The sequence below is a fragment of the Cenococcum geophilum genome (assembly GCF_001692895.1).
Source record: "Cenococcum geophilum 1.58 unplaced genomic scaffold K441scaffold_45, whole genome shotgun sequence".
Classification (NCBI taxonomy): domain Eukaryota; kingdom Fungi; phylum Ascomycota; class Dothideomycetes; order Gloniales; family Gloniaceae; genus Cenococcum; species Cenococcum geophilum.
In genome coordinates, this window is record NW_027137603.1 from 1,189,701 (window position 1) to 1,203,657 (window position 13,957).

Consider the following 13,957-nt stretch of genomic DNA (forward strand, 5'->3'; position numbering starts at 1 on the left):
ACTTGGTTCGAGCGTAAAATTAAAGTAACTGAATTTCACGTATTGTAGAATAAACTAGCTAGTACTCTCGACTCAATGTGCGTTGATCATAAACGTCATGTTATTCGTAAGCATATGCTCTAGCTATATTGGTCGCTGATTAAAACAGTCGTGCATCTCTTCTGTATCTTATCAATTCGCCTGCTCTGGCCCGTAGGGTTTCCGCCCATACACAATATAAAACGGCATGAATGCATGCGTTGAGCGGTCCAAGTACGCCTTCCGTACACTGACAAGGAACACTTCTACCTCCTCTTTCCGCCAGCCCAGCCCTCTTGTGAGCGGGGCTAACGCGATTGCCTCGAGTCCTTCCATTAGAACGGCCCGCCAGTAGAGCCCAACTTCCCGCAGTGCTCGATTTCTAGGCCATGGCCCGATGGGTGTGTAGAAGACGCGCTCGGTGACGTCGACGAAACCAGCGTCGCGCATCATCTGTGATAATTGTGGTGTGATGAGAAAGTCGATGCCAAAATTTAGGAGACCTTCTGTTACGTGGCCCCAATATAGTGCCATTGGGTTATCCGGGGCCATGGTGCCGTCTTCGCATTCAGGGTAGTGCTTTACTTCCTGGCATTCCATCCAGGCGCCGGGCTTCAGGTGTCTGCACACAGAGAATGAAAATCAGAATCCTGTGGAGGATGTGGCAAAGGGAGTTAGGGTGAATGTGACGTACTTGAATGCTCGACTAAATAACATTGGCCACTTCCGGAAGGCTTGGACAGTGTGTCGAGTGTGGATGTAGTCGAAGTGGTTCCGGGAGTATAGCCATTCTGATTCAACGTCGTCTACCATGAATTTAAGGTTTGGCGGGACCCAGTTCGTCTGTATAGGGCTCAGGTCTACTCCCAGGACGTTTGCAGAGGGATAGAGGTCGGCGACTGCATCAATGCCCGTGTTAGTATGATCGGTTGTGTGTCATTAATCGAGACTAATTACGAACAATCTAAGGCCCATATGCCTGTCCCCGTGCCCAGGTCTATTACCTCCATACTGCGGTCTTCTAGCGGTGCAAAGTGCAGTATTTTATTGAAGAGTAGAAGATACATGGCGTGCTTTAGATCCTCACGGTCCTGTTCTCGGTCATCATTTGGGAACAAGTACGATCCTGCACGAAAACTGTGATATCGCCGACCATTTTCGTAGATGAAGTTCCGCGCGCTCGAGGCTAGCGATACAGAGTCTGCGACGCTCTCGGTCTCGTAGCCTAAGTCGTCGTCGGTGTCGCCAGCACTTTCCGCATCGATGCCCTGCTCTGCTTGGTCGAAAGCGTCTGCTGTCTCCTCGGCTGTATATGGGATCTGCTCTCGTGTTGGCGAAGGGGTCTTCTGCAATTGCTGGCTGGGATCTTGCTCATTTGGCGATTGAGTGCTGACTGCAGGGGCCTCAGGATCGTGTGCCTCCTGCGACGGGCTTCTCATACGTGCGTTCTCGGAACAGTCGGTGACGTCGATCTTAGAATCGTGAAGCTCCTTGCGAAAGTTATCCATGAGGCAATACGAAACGGAAAGTTTAGGTTCGGGCCAATCGTTTAGAGACGAGTTGCGCGGCAGAAGGTTTTAGCTTTCGGAACTATTGTAAGGAGGTGGCTGGGGTACCCACTAAGACCGATAGGCGACGGCTTGGTTGCGCAACAATAAGGGCAGAGCATCAGATTTCAGGGTATGGCACTTTGCGAAAGCGATTTGTCAGTGTTTAACCGCCTTTAACATATCCTGACCGTCAGAATTCTCCGGCAGGCTAGACTTGCCGGCCGGCCCAGCCGCCGCTCCCAACTCTACCGGGGCTTCCCCCCTCCATGGTTTACCAGTGAAGGCTAGCCCTTACCAGAACTCACGCCCCTTTTCGGTTCACCCCCGCACCATGTGCCTAGCCACGCGATGGGGAAAGCGTACCCTACTAGGAAGCGAGCCCTTTTTTTAAGCCTTTTCTATATTTTAGGAGTAAGAATATATTTCTATAATTTTAAGTCATAAAATAGCAAATCTATACTTTAAGATTATTTTTTAGAAATAGATGCGAGGTGACAGCTCTACGCCGCCCGGCCACCAGACAAACCCAAAAAGGTAAGCGGATATCTGGCTCAATTGCCGGATACGCTGCATAGAACAATACACATAAGCGAGGTAACGGTCGGGGTCTCATGCACGGGCCCGTCACCTGACAAATAGATTTAATAAAACCTTTAAAAAGATTGTTTCTATAACTATATCTAACTATGTAAAAGGAAGAGATAAAAAAGAGACGTAGATAGATAATATTAGATAATAATATTAAAAAGCTGTTAAAAGATAAATGGCTAGCTCTATTATAAGCATTGAGACTTTAGCTATACCAAGTGTTTTAATAATAGCGTCGCGGGGGTCGACGATGCAATTTGAAATAAGCTTGATTGCTAGCTATTTGCTCATGCTATCGTCCAATTAACAGCGTGATAGGTCAAGACGTAAAAGGAAACGTATGCAGGGGGTAGCGATGGCACGTGCGTAGGTGCTACGAACGTGCGCGGGAAAGTTTCGTGACAAATAGTATATATTTACTAAATAGTATAGCTAGATCTACTATTTGCTTTCTTAGTAGGAGTTATATAGGCTGTATAATTTTATTATATAAACCACCATATTTAACTGTGCAAACCTTATATAGGGGGGTGACAAGAGTAGAATTAAGTATCTTATCAACTCAGGCAGGCATTACAGAAGGTGGATTGCTAAAAAAAAGCGGTCTAGTGTCCGGCACTACCTCCATCGCGCAGACCCTCTCGCCAAGCCTACCGAGGGAGGACTGCTTTTGCATTTCTCGGCTTCTTCCTTGCTATTCGTTCTCACACCAGTATACCCGGTCATATCAAATACCTCTGCTTCCGCAATTCCCGTCCTTTCTGCAAGACCCGCTGCTTTGGGTGATTTGTGAAACCACCTGACAGACCCAACTGACGTTTCTCCCTCGTCATTCTAGCGTCATGGCCTCCGGGAGCAGGCTTACCGAACTCACGAACATTATCGCGACCGAGACCGAGAAGATTGACCAATTCTTCGCTAAGAATGGTATTCCACATCTCTCCTTCGATCCCGATGCCCCGGCAGACTTCCCGGTTCCTAGCAGCAATGCTGAAATCCAAGAAGCTCGCCGCACCATTGTGAATGCAACGAAGGAGCTGCACGATCTGATGGTGGGGCCGCGTGAAACCATCCGTTGGATGGCCTGGAGTGTACGTCTCAAGTTCCTGTCGTGAGAATTCTGCTCCGTGTGGGTTCCTACATGGGTACTGAGATTATTCCTGTTGCGATAGTACAATGATAATTTAAGCCTCCACGCTGCTTACCATTTCAACGTTGCCAAGGCAGTTCCCGTAGACGGTAAGGCTTCGTATGTCGAAATATCGAAAGCGACAGGTCTCGATGAGGTGAACCTCAAGAGACTGGTTCGTCATGCCATGACCAATCGCATATTCAGGGAACCGAACGAAGGATTCGTAGCTCACACCGCCGCTTCGCGTCTATTGGTTGACGACTCCCAGATGATTGACTGGGTTGGACTGTGCAGCGCAGATTTCTTTCCTGCAGCGGCCCACACGGTAGATGCAATGGTCAAGTATCCTGGTTCGCAAGAGCCTGGCGAAGCCGGATTTACTGTTGCCTGGAGGCACGAAGGTACGCCTATGTTCATGGAAATCGGAAAGAATCCTGCCCGAGCGAAGCGGTTTGGTGGTGCTATGTCGTCGTTGACAGGAGGTGAAGGGTATGAAGTAGATTATCTTGTCAATGGCTACCCGTGGGCTGATTTTGGCGATGCTACCTTCATAGACGTAAGCTTTCAACTGTACCCTGGAAGCACCGTTGCTTACCCCTGATTAGATCGGCGGTTCTCATGGCTTTGTGTGTGTTGCTCTAGCCAAGAAGTTCCCACGCATGAAATTCGTTGTCCAGGACTTGCCGAAGACTGTTGCAGATGGCCCTTCGAAGATCCCTCCAGAGTTGTCCGACCGCATCAAATTCCAAGCACATGATTTCTACACTGACCAACCAGTCAAAGACGCCGACATCTACTTTTTCCGCTGGATCATCCACAACCAGTCTGACAAGCACCATGATTTCTACACTGACCAACCAGTCAAAGACGCCGACATCTACTTTTTCCGCTGGATCATCCACAACCAGTCTGACAAGTACGGCACGAAGATACTTCAGGCCCTCATCCCCGCCTTGAAGCCTGGCGCTAGGATTATTATCAACGATAATTGCTTACCAAAACCCAATACAGTAGATATGTGGGATGAGAAAATCACTCGGTATTTTCCTAGACTAAGACGGCCTCTTGAAGAGAAGAGTCGCTAACATTTCCACAACACAGAACCATGGACGTCACTATGCTAGAACTACTGAATGCACGGGAGCGTGACGAAGATGACTACACTGAGCTGTTCAAGCAGGCTGACCCACGGTTCAAATTTCTTGGCGCGAGGACATCCAAGGGCTGCCGAATGCACATCATGGAGGCTGTCTGGAATCCGGAAGGCGCAGCAACTCAGCTTACAAATTCTATATCGCAAAAGCTTTAGGGATCTTTAGGAAAGCTGCTGTAACGATTCCTTGCCTGATGGCACCAGATGCGTGGATTATAATGCTTGTAGGAAATTTTTTGTAGCGGCATGACTGATGCGTAGAAATACCCTGGCGAGGATAACTTATTAACTTTCGCTTAACTGGCCCGCTTTGGCAGCCTCTTAAATCTTGAATCGGGTTGATGTATACAAGGGGGTAACACGAACGGGTCAGCCATCCCTGCTGGTGTGCTAGTAGGATAATACAGCCCAACCATTTTGCAAAGGTTCGCTTATTTTGATAACATACTAGCAGGGAGGGCCGTCTGACCCGTTCATGTTATCCCTTGTAAGTCCGAGACTTAGAGAGCGTAGCCGAAAATATTAAATACGCTACGTTGCAAAATCTTATACTAGATGAACTTTTAGGGGGTGTATGAATAGTGGCGACCATAAAGAAAGAGATTTAGGGTACCTACCCTAATGGGGGCGCTCTTTACCTAACTAGTAGCAAAATAGAGCGTAGGATGCCCGTAAGGCAGTACTAATGCTACTAAAAACTTATCCTAGTAAAGAATTCTAATTATAACAGCCCTAAATAAAACGCTTCTAAAGTAAATAGATAATACCTATAAGTTACTAGATAAACTAACACTATAAAAAAACTAAGAATAGTATAATATAACTATAGACACTTAAACTACCAAGTAATACGTCCCTTATTTAATAGCCTAGACCTAAAAAAAATACTATAATAGCTTTATAGGAACCGATATATAATAAGTAAATACGTAAAATATACCAATTAAAAGGATACTACCTCTTATATAAATTAGGCCTAGCTACCTATATATACTTTCTAGTTGGTTAATATATAAATATATAGGTATAGGGCTATTATAACATTAGCCCTAATATAGATAAACTATAAGTAGCCATCAATAGGGGCTAAATTAGGATAATTAATATCTATAACCTAAGGGACTGTAATAGGACTAGCCTAGTTATAGTAGGAACGTCTCGGTAAAATACTCGACAGATAAATTCCAACGCTTTAACTAAATTCTGCCGAATTCTGCTAGCTTAATTAACTTCTACCAAGTTCTACCAGATTAATTAAATTTTACTAAAGTCCGTTAAAGACCGCGTGCGTATATACGTACGCATTAACCACTAAGACCCCTAACTATTTAATTATATAATTCTCTTATTATTCCTTTCTCTTCTTTACGCAACGTCTTGTTCTCTATAAGAGCTATATCCCTAAACTTAAATAGAATATATTTTATTTCTTTACATTTACTTTAAAGCCTCTTTATACTATTATAGGGATAATAAACTCTAAATCGCTATATAGGGTCTACTTTAATAAGCTATTAATATAGCGGAAGGCGAGGTAATAGTCCTAGGGGACTTTAATATGCACTCTATATTATAGGGAGGATAGTAGGCTTAAAGTATAGGCGACCTACCTACTAAATAAGCTAAAAACGCGGGGCCTTGTCCTTACTACCCTAACTAGCGAACTTACCTAGAAAAGAGGAACCCTAGAGAGTATGATTAACCTTATATTTATATAAGAAATACTTATAGACTATATGCCTATATAGATAGCACTTAACGTTACTGTACTAGTATAATAAACCTACTAGAGATACGCTACTAAGAAACTTAGCTAGAAAAAGTATACCTAGGAAATTACTAATAGGCTAGCTGCTACGCTTTAGAGGATATCTAAAGGATTATAAGTAACTACTTAGAGGAATACTACCTAAAGGCCTAGCCTAGTAAACACGCCAACTGTAAATAGTCGCTAGAGGTAGCTTAGCTACTTATAGGCGCAAAAAGGGTAAGGCGACAGTATAGCGTAATAAGTAAAGCCTCCTACTAATAAAGCTATAAGGCCCTAAAGAACAGGCTTAAAAAGAGGGTATAAAAAGAGGGTATAAATAACTAGCGCCAATTCCTAAAAGAAATTGCCTAAAACTCTACTAAACTATATAATAAGGGACTTTAGCGTATATTATAGTAAAATAAGCGAGCCGCTAAAGAGACGCTAAGGAACCCTTACCTACTTATACTCTATTAAATAGAATAGGACTAATATATAAATAATAATAGGGGGAAAATTAAAATACTAGTAGAAAGGTTCTTCTTAAGTATAGGCTAGATAGACCTATAAGACATTAGTAGCTAATTTTATCCCTTACCTATTAAAATAAGCTATATAATAATAGTAAAAAACATAAAGGACGTTATATAAAAGCTCCTTATTAGTAAAGTATTAGGGCTTAATAAGATTTTAAATAAGGTAATTAAAGCGACGGTAGAAACGGTAGTAATATTACTTATTAATGCCGTAACTACCTGCTTCTAAAGAGGCGAACTACCTAAATGCTTTAAAGTAATAACTATGATTATCCTATAAAATGTAAAGAAAAAAGACCACTCCCTTCTAGAAAGCGACTAATTAATTACCCTAGAAATACTCTAAGAAAGCGACTAAAAAAGACAGTTATAGAATATATATAAGAAGTGGCGGAAGTATAGAAGCTACTACTATAGATATAAATAGGCGTAAGAAAGAAATAATTAACCCTTTTAGCCCTTTCCCTAATTACCTTTAGTATTTAAGCGGTATAGTAAGCGTACCCAGAATATACTATATCTATACTAAGCCTAGACCTAAATAAAGCCTTTAATAACATATTATATAAGAGACTTTATAGATCCTAAAAAATAAGGGCTTACTAAACTAGGTCATTAAGTTTATCTAAGCCTTTTTAACAGGATATATTATAAAGCTTATAATTAAGGGCTATAAAAGCAAATTAATACCTATACTTATAGGTAACGTAATCCACCCCTAAGCTGGCTATACCCCTAAGCTAGCCACCCCACCTAAAACGCGGCGTGTTACTTAGCTACTGCCTTAATAGCTATACTATAATAACAAGAAGCTCTTTTTTAAGAGGGTAGAATTGATCTAGCTATCTAAGCCTATAAGTAGGGCCAAATTCTAAGTTTCCGAGCAGCTGCTACTACCTATAATATGCTCCGAAGCACCGCCTAACTACATATTAAAGGTATTAAATTAAGACGCGATTCTATACCCAAAAATCAACTCCTTATACCCGTATAAGAAGAGGCTCTTAAGCAGTAGATTCTATTAATGGATTAACGCGGTATGCCGCCCTAGATTACAACTATAGGGTAGATGGGTGCTATTTTAGCTAACTAGAACGCGTTGATGGCTACTCTATAACCTATTAGCAAGAATTGGGCATGGAAATATATTAACCGCTATAATAGCCTAAAGTTATAGTTTAATTGCAAGTATAACTACTAGTATGCTAAGTGTAAAGATCCTATACTTATTTATGCTTAGTTTAAGCGCGTTTAAGATATAAAGATTTAATACAGCATTCTTAATAAAGATACTTAGAATTTTAATAAAACCAGCTTTTAAATGGGCGTTATTATAACTATAAAAGTTATTATAGGAACTAATAGGGATAGATAGCCTTAAACAATATAGCTAGGTAATTAAGAGTGTGTTATAATTATTAAGTGCATTAACGCGTTAGGGGATATAATTCCACCGCTTATTATCTTTAAGGCTATAATATACTAAGCTGCTTGGTATAATATTATTCTATATAACTAGTTAATCGGTATTAGCGAGAATAAATAGATAATAAATAAGATAGGCTTTACCTAGCTTACTAAGGTGTTCTATAAGTATATAAAGGATTACACAGTTAATACAAATTGGCTACTTATGCTAAATAGCTACAGCAGTTATATTAACCCCAAATTTAATTAATTTGATATAGATTATTAGATAGTCGTCCTCTATATACCGGCGTATTTATTATATCTACTGCAGCCGCTAGATATAGGCTGTTTCTTGGCGCTAAAGCAAGCCTATAGACGTGGCGTTGAACAGATAATAGCTAGCGGCGTTGACTATATTAATAAATATGAATTTCTACTACTATATATACGGGCTAGGTAAACGGCACTATATTAAGATAATATACAGGTAGGATTTATAGCTACTAGCTTTATTCTATATAACCCTAATTACGTACTAATATAGCTATATACTAAATATTAGACACCACCACCCTATTATAACGGAATCCCCCAAGAGGTATATATCCGATGAGACGGTAGGAGGTTTTATCTATGTCCTATCTATATTCCAGAAGACATAGTTAGATAGGTTAGGGGCGAAAGGTTTTACTAGTATCTTAAAAGAAATATATAGGAAGCTGGTTCCCCTCTAGAGAAGAACTAGTAATTAGTCTCTAAATAGAAGTGGTTAGAAGCATTTGTCCTTCAATACGTAAAACTTATTCTACCTTTAACTTACCTTTAACTTACCTTCTACTTACTAGTAATACTGTTAATTAGATAATTATACGTTCTAATTAGGCTGACCTCTTATAATTCTAATTATTTATAATCCGTTAGGAATATACGGCTATTAGTTAATAATAACGAACTATACTCCTGTACCCTATAAAGTAACGCCCTTACTATAAGAGGCTTAAAGAGTCTCCCTAAAGGAGCGCATTCCCTTTTCCTATAAGGAAGCTACAGCTAGTCTGTCTAACCTTACGAGACCCTTAGGAACGATTACCGCTAGGGAGTTATTAGAGCGGTTACTATATAAGACCCTATAAAAAATAAAGGAGTTAGAGATATAATTGAGATAAGCATATTAAGACTACTAAGAATAATTATAAGGATAATTAGGGGAAGTATAGACACCTTAGATACGAAGCGGACTTAAAGGGGTAACGCTATACTATGCTATGATGTTAAAAAAACCTAAATTCCGTATAAAGGAACCTAATAAGTACTATAGTAATAGTCTTCGGAACTATAATCGTTTTATCTGATAATGCGAAACTAAGTTTTAGCTGGATCCGAAACGTTACTTTAATGAGTATAATTAGACACTAATTGCTTCTACCTTCCTATATGGCACCGTTAAGAGTTTATAGACACGCTATAAGAAGAAACTTACTACACCCCTTAAATTTAGCGAACTTAGGACCTGGTTAGTTAATTAGGTCTAAGACCCTACTAATTAAGGGATGGACTATAACTAGCGATACTATAACGCTAAATAGCGGGATAGTTAGACTATGGTCCAGTTTATAAACTACTTAGAAGAACTAGAAGATAATATACCCTACTTAGATCTATAGGATGACGCTATATAACTTTACTAGCTACTTGCTAAGCTATAACCTAAGATTTAATAGGCTATATAAGAGAAGGGCGAAATTCCTACCTCTTAAGAAAAGCTTATCTCTAAAGCTACTTGGATTAAGAATGCTAAAAGAGACTACCTAGGTAAGTGAAAGGAACGAGACGCTAATAATAAAGAGCGTAGGACTAGACCTAGCTTTAATAATAGGGGTAGATTCTAACCTAACCGCTCTGTAAAAGGATAATATAAGCAGGCCTTATAGCCCTAGAGTAACGCTAGTTAACCCTAAAATAATAATAGGTAGAGATCTAATCCGCAGGAGGGGAACTGGGAGATATATACCTATTATAACTGTGGTAAGAAGGGCCATATAAGCCGCTTCTGCTAGTAGAAAAAGTAAGAGTCGGCCTAATTAGGAAAAGAGATAGCCTAGTAGATCTTTACTCCCTTATACTAGGCTAGTAAGAGAAGGAGGGAGTAAACTACTGCATGGTTATTCCTGTCTTTATTTAAGTTAATAATAAATAGGTAATATAAGACTGCCTTATGGACAGCGGCGTAAGTATAGGGTTTATTTCTTAATTACTGGTGAAAGAATTAGATTTGGACCTTAGCGGCTTATAGGTGCGTACTATTTAAAGTATTAGAGGCTACTGGATTCTATGCTATAGGGAATAGGCTTTTTCTGTGGCCAGCTAGGACCGCGATGGTCTATGGGATACGCAGGAGATGCGCTTCTATGCCGTAGAAATTAAGGGGTATGACCTTGTTTTAGGATACCTATAGCTTTGCCAAGTTAATCTAGACATTAATTGGCCTTCGGCCTTGTATTAATATTAGAAGTCTTAACCGCGCATTATAATTAAAGATTAAAATACTTTTTTAAACTATGTGTAAGAAGAAGGGTGGGTAGATGCTATATATGCTACTTTTAATACTAAGAACGGGGATACGGGATATTTATTTTTGGATGTCCGGCTATACGTAGTTAAGGAACTAGAGATTTTATAGGAATATATGGATTTAGAGGATGTTTCTAGTAAAGAGGCTATATAAATCTTACCTAACCCTATGTTGGTTAAGTATAAGATAGATATAGGGGATAAATAACCTCCTTTTAGACTACTGTATAACCTATTAGAAAATAAGCTAGTAGTATTACGTTAATATATAGTGGACAATCTTTAGAGAGGATGGATTTGGCCCTTTATAAGCCTAGTAGGGGTACTAATTATGTTTATACCTAAGAAGGACGGGACCCTTTGCCTCTGTGTTAACTATTAGGCGCTAAATAAGATTACTATAAAGAATTGCTACCTGTTACCCTTAATAGGGGAGCTTATTAATAGGCTGTTAGGCGTAAAAATATTTACGAAATTGGATTTAAAAGATATATACTATTGAATCCGGATTAAAGCCGGCGATAAGTAGAAAACGGCGTTCCGAACACAGTATGGCCACTTTAAGTACTTAGTAATGCCATTTAGGCTTACTAACGCACTAGTGATATTTTAGGCCTATATTAATAAGGCATTGTTAGGCCTATTGGATACGATATATATGGTTTACCTTAATAATATTATAGTCTACTCTAATAACTATAAAGTATATATGTACTACGTATAAATAGTACTAGAAAGACTGCGGGAATATAAGCTCTATATAAACCTAAAAAAGTACACGTTTTATACTACTAGCATTAATTTTTTGGGCTTTATTGTTAGCGTTAACGGAGTGTTAATAGAGAAAAGTTGGGTGGACGCTATTAGGGAATAGCCCTACCCTATAATATTTAGAGAAGTATAGGTTTTCTTAGGCACGGCGAACTTCTACTAAATGTTTATTATTTACTACTTATAAGTAATACTCCTAATTACTAATCTACTAAAAGGATTTAAGAATGGTAAGAAGTTAGGACCCTTTATATTTAGGGAAGCTGCTAAGTAGGCTATAAACTGGTTAAAGGATTTGTTTATATTGGCGCCTATCTTAATATACTTCTATTAGGAGCTACGTATATACCTTAAAACGGATATATCTGGCTTTGCCCTAGGGGCAATTATATCTTAATTAAAAGACGGAAAATAGTATCCTGTGGCGTTTTAGTTAAGGAAAATGACCCCTATAGAGCAGCGTTATATAACGTATAACTAGGAGCTACTTACGATAATCGCAGTAATAAAGTACTGGCGATATTATTGTATAGGAAGTAATTATCCTATTAAAGTCCTTATAGATTATAACAACCTAGAATACTTTATAACTATAAAGGTATTAAGTGGTCGATAAGTGAGATAGGTAAAGGCACTATTGTAGTATGACTTTAAAATTATGTACCGCCTAGGGAAAATAAATCCTGCTAATGGGTTGTTAAGACGTATAGATTACGAGATAGGGAGGATCTAGGATAGTATAGGGGAAATAATCCCTATATTATAAAATTTGCTTAGGAAGAAAGAAGACTCTTTCCCTAGAACTATAGAATTTTATAGTAGGGCAGAGGTCCTAGTAATGTAGCTACGAAGCGATATAATTGTGGAGCCGTAGGATATAGTTATAGACTAGGTTATAGACTAAGTAGACGTTATAAAGTTGGCATACCCTAGAATTAGCAAGAATTCTATGGGATGTGCTAGAGGTATCGCGGTACCTTTAACTTAACGGCGTATTAGCTACGAGTTTTTAGATTTAAGGGGGATAGGCGAGATGCCTATCTGTAGTATGGTATACTGTATAATAGTAGGAGAATCTGCTAGCACTAATGGTTTAAAACATCTTATGCTACGCCTTAAGTCTATAATGGCGGTAGGCGAAATAGAAGTAAGCAATCTGTATAAAACCTTTTTAGATCTTCTTCTTTAAGCTTAATAAAGGGACGCCTTCGCCTCTAGGGAGAGGTAGAAAGATATAGTGGAGACCAACTTAGCCGGAGTTACTAAGAAGCTATAGTAGTAAGACTAAAAGGGTCTGTTACGCTTTAAGGGTGCTATATATATCCTAAAGGACTAAGCGATTTAAGATAAAATTTTAAAGGTCTTCTATAATAACCTTTTTAGGGGTCACTATGGTGCTAATAGAACCCTTAAGGCTGTTTAAAGGAAATACTTTTGGGACGGAATGTCTAAAGAGGTTAAGGACTATATATTGAGGTGTAATACGTGTTAAAGGATATAGATATCTAGGCATCGCCTATACGGCGAGTTATTAGTGCTTCCTATTTTATAGGGACCTATATTAGAATTAATAATGGATTTTATTATAGGCTTACCCCCTACTAAGATAAGAACTAGAGAGGTTGCTAATACTATCCTAGTAATCGTTAATAGGTATATAAAGTTTTTAGAATACTTTACTATTATAATAACAATCATGGCAGTAGAACTAGTAGACCTGTTTTTAGAACGGTGGCTCTTATTTAGTATACTAAGGGGAATTGTGTCTAATAGAGGTACCGTATTTAATAGTATATTTTGGTCTTTATTCTATCTCTTGTTAAAAATATAGCGAAGGATAAGTACTGCCTTTTACCCGTAAATAGATGGGTAAATAGAGCGTCTAAATGCGTTATTGGAATACTACCTCTGCTACTATATTAATTATTAATAGGATAATTGGATATTATAGTTAGCTTTAGCGCAGCACATATATAATATAAGTATTTATAGTAGTATAAAAATGACCCCTTATAAAGCATTGTTTGGGGTAAAAGTAAATAACCCCTAGAATGTTAAGGATATTGTTTCTAAAAGAGAGGCACTGGCGGCGTCTAAAAGAATTAAGTAAATGAAAATTCGTAGAGAGGAACTTAAAAAGTACTTGCTAGACGCCTAGGCCGTGTAAAAAAGGTATTATAATAAAATATATATGCTGAAAGAATTTAAGATAGGAGACGAAGTCTTACTATTTATAAAAAATATCCAAATAAAACGCATTAAGAAGAAGCTGGATTATTAGTAGCTCAGACCCTTTAAGATAGTTAAGAAAACTAAAGGAAACTAAGCCTATAAATTGGAATTACCGAAATCTTATCTAATATATCCTATATTTTATGTTTCCTTACTAGAGCTATATTAGAGAAGAGATAGTACAGAACCGCTTCTACCTAGCGAAATTAATAGGGAACTGGAATGGAATGTAGAAGATATTCTAGA

At 38.8% G+C, this 13,957-nt stretch overlaps 2 protein-coding genes across 2 annotated transcripts; one reads left to right on the plus strand and one right to left on the minus strand.

The window, feature by feature from the left end:
• Window positions 1-45: 45 nt before the first annotated feature.
• On the minus strand, window positions 46-1,697 carry K441DRAFT_665749 (S-adenosyl-L-methionine-dependent methyltransferase). The gene is made up of 3 exons (XM_067649544.1): window positions 980-1,697; window positions 713-917; window positions 46-640 (listed from the first exon to the last, which is right to left on the minus strand). Exons 1-3 carry the CDS (start codon window positions 1,524-1,526, stop codon window positions 172-174), a joined length of 1,221 nt encoding a protein of 406 aa, XP_067500266.1. The 5' UTR covers window positions 1,527-1,697; the 3' UTR covers window positions 46-171.
• Window positions 1,698-2,998: 1,301 nt separating this feature from the next.
• Window positions 2,999-4,597, plus strand: K441DRAFT_578266 (S-adenosyl-L-methionine-dependent methyltransferase; the record flags this gene model as incomplete). The annotated part of the gene is made up of 5 exons (XM_067644282.1): window positions 2,999-3,247; window positions 3,329-3,844; window positions 3,894-4,148; window positions 4,206-4,327; window positions 4,390-4,597. The coding sequence occupies 5 exons, from the start codon at window positions 2,999-3,001 to the stop codon at window positions 4,595-4,597; spliced, it is 1,350 nt and encodes a 449-aa protein (XP_067500267.1).
• Window positions 4,598-13,957: the final 9,360 nt, after the last annotated feature.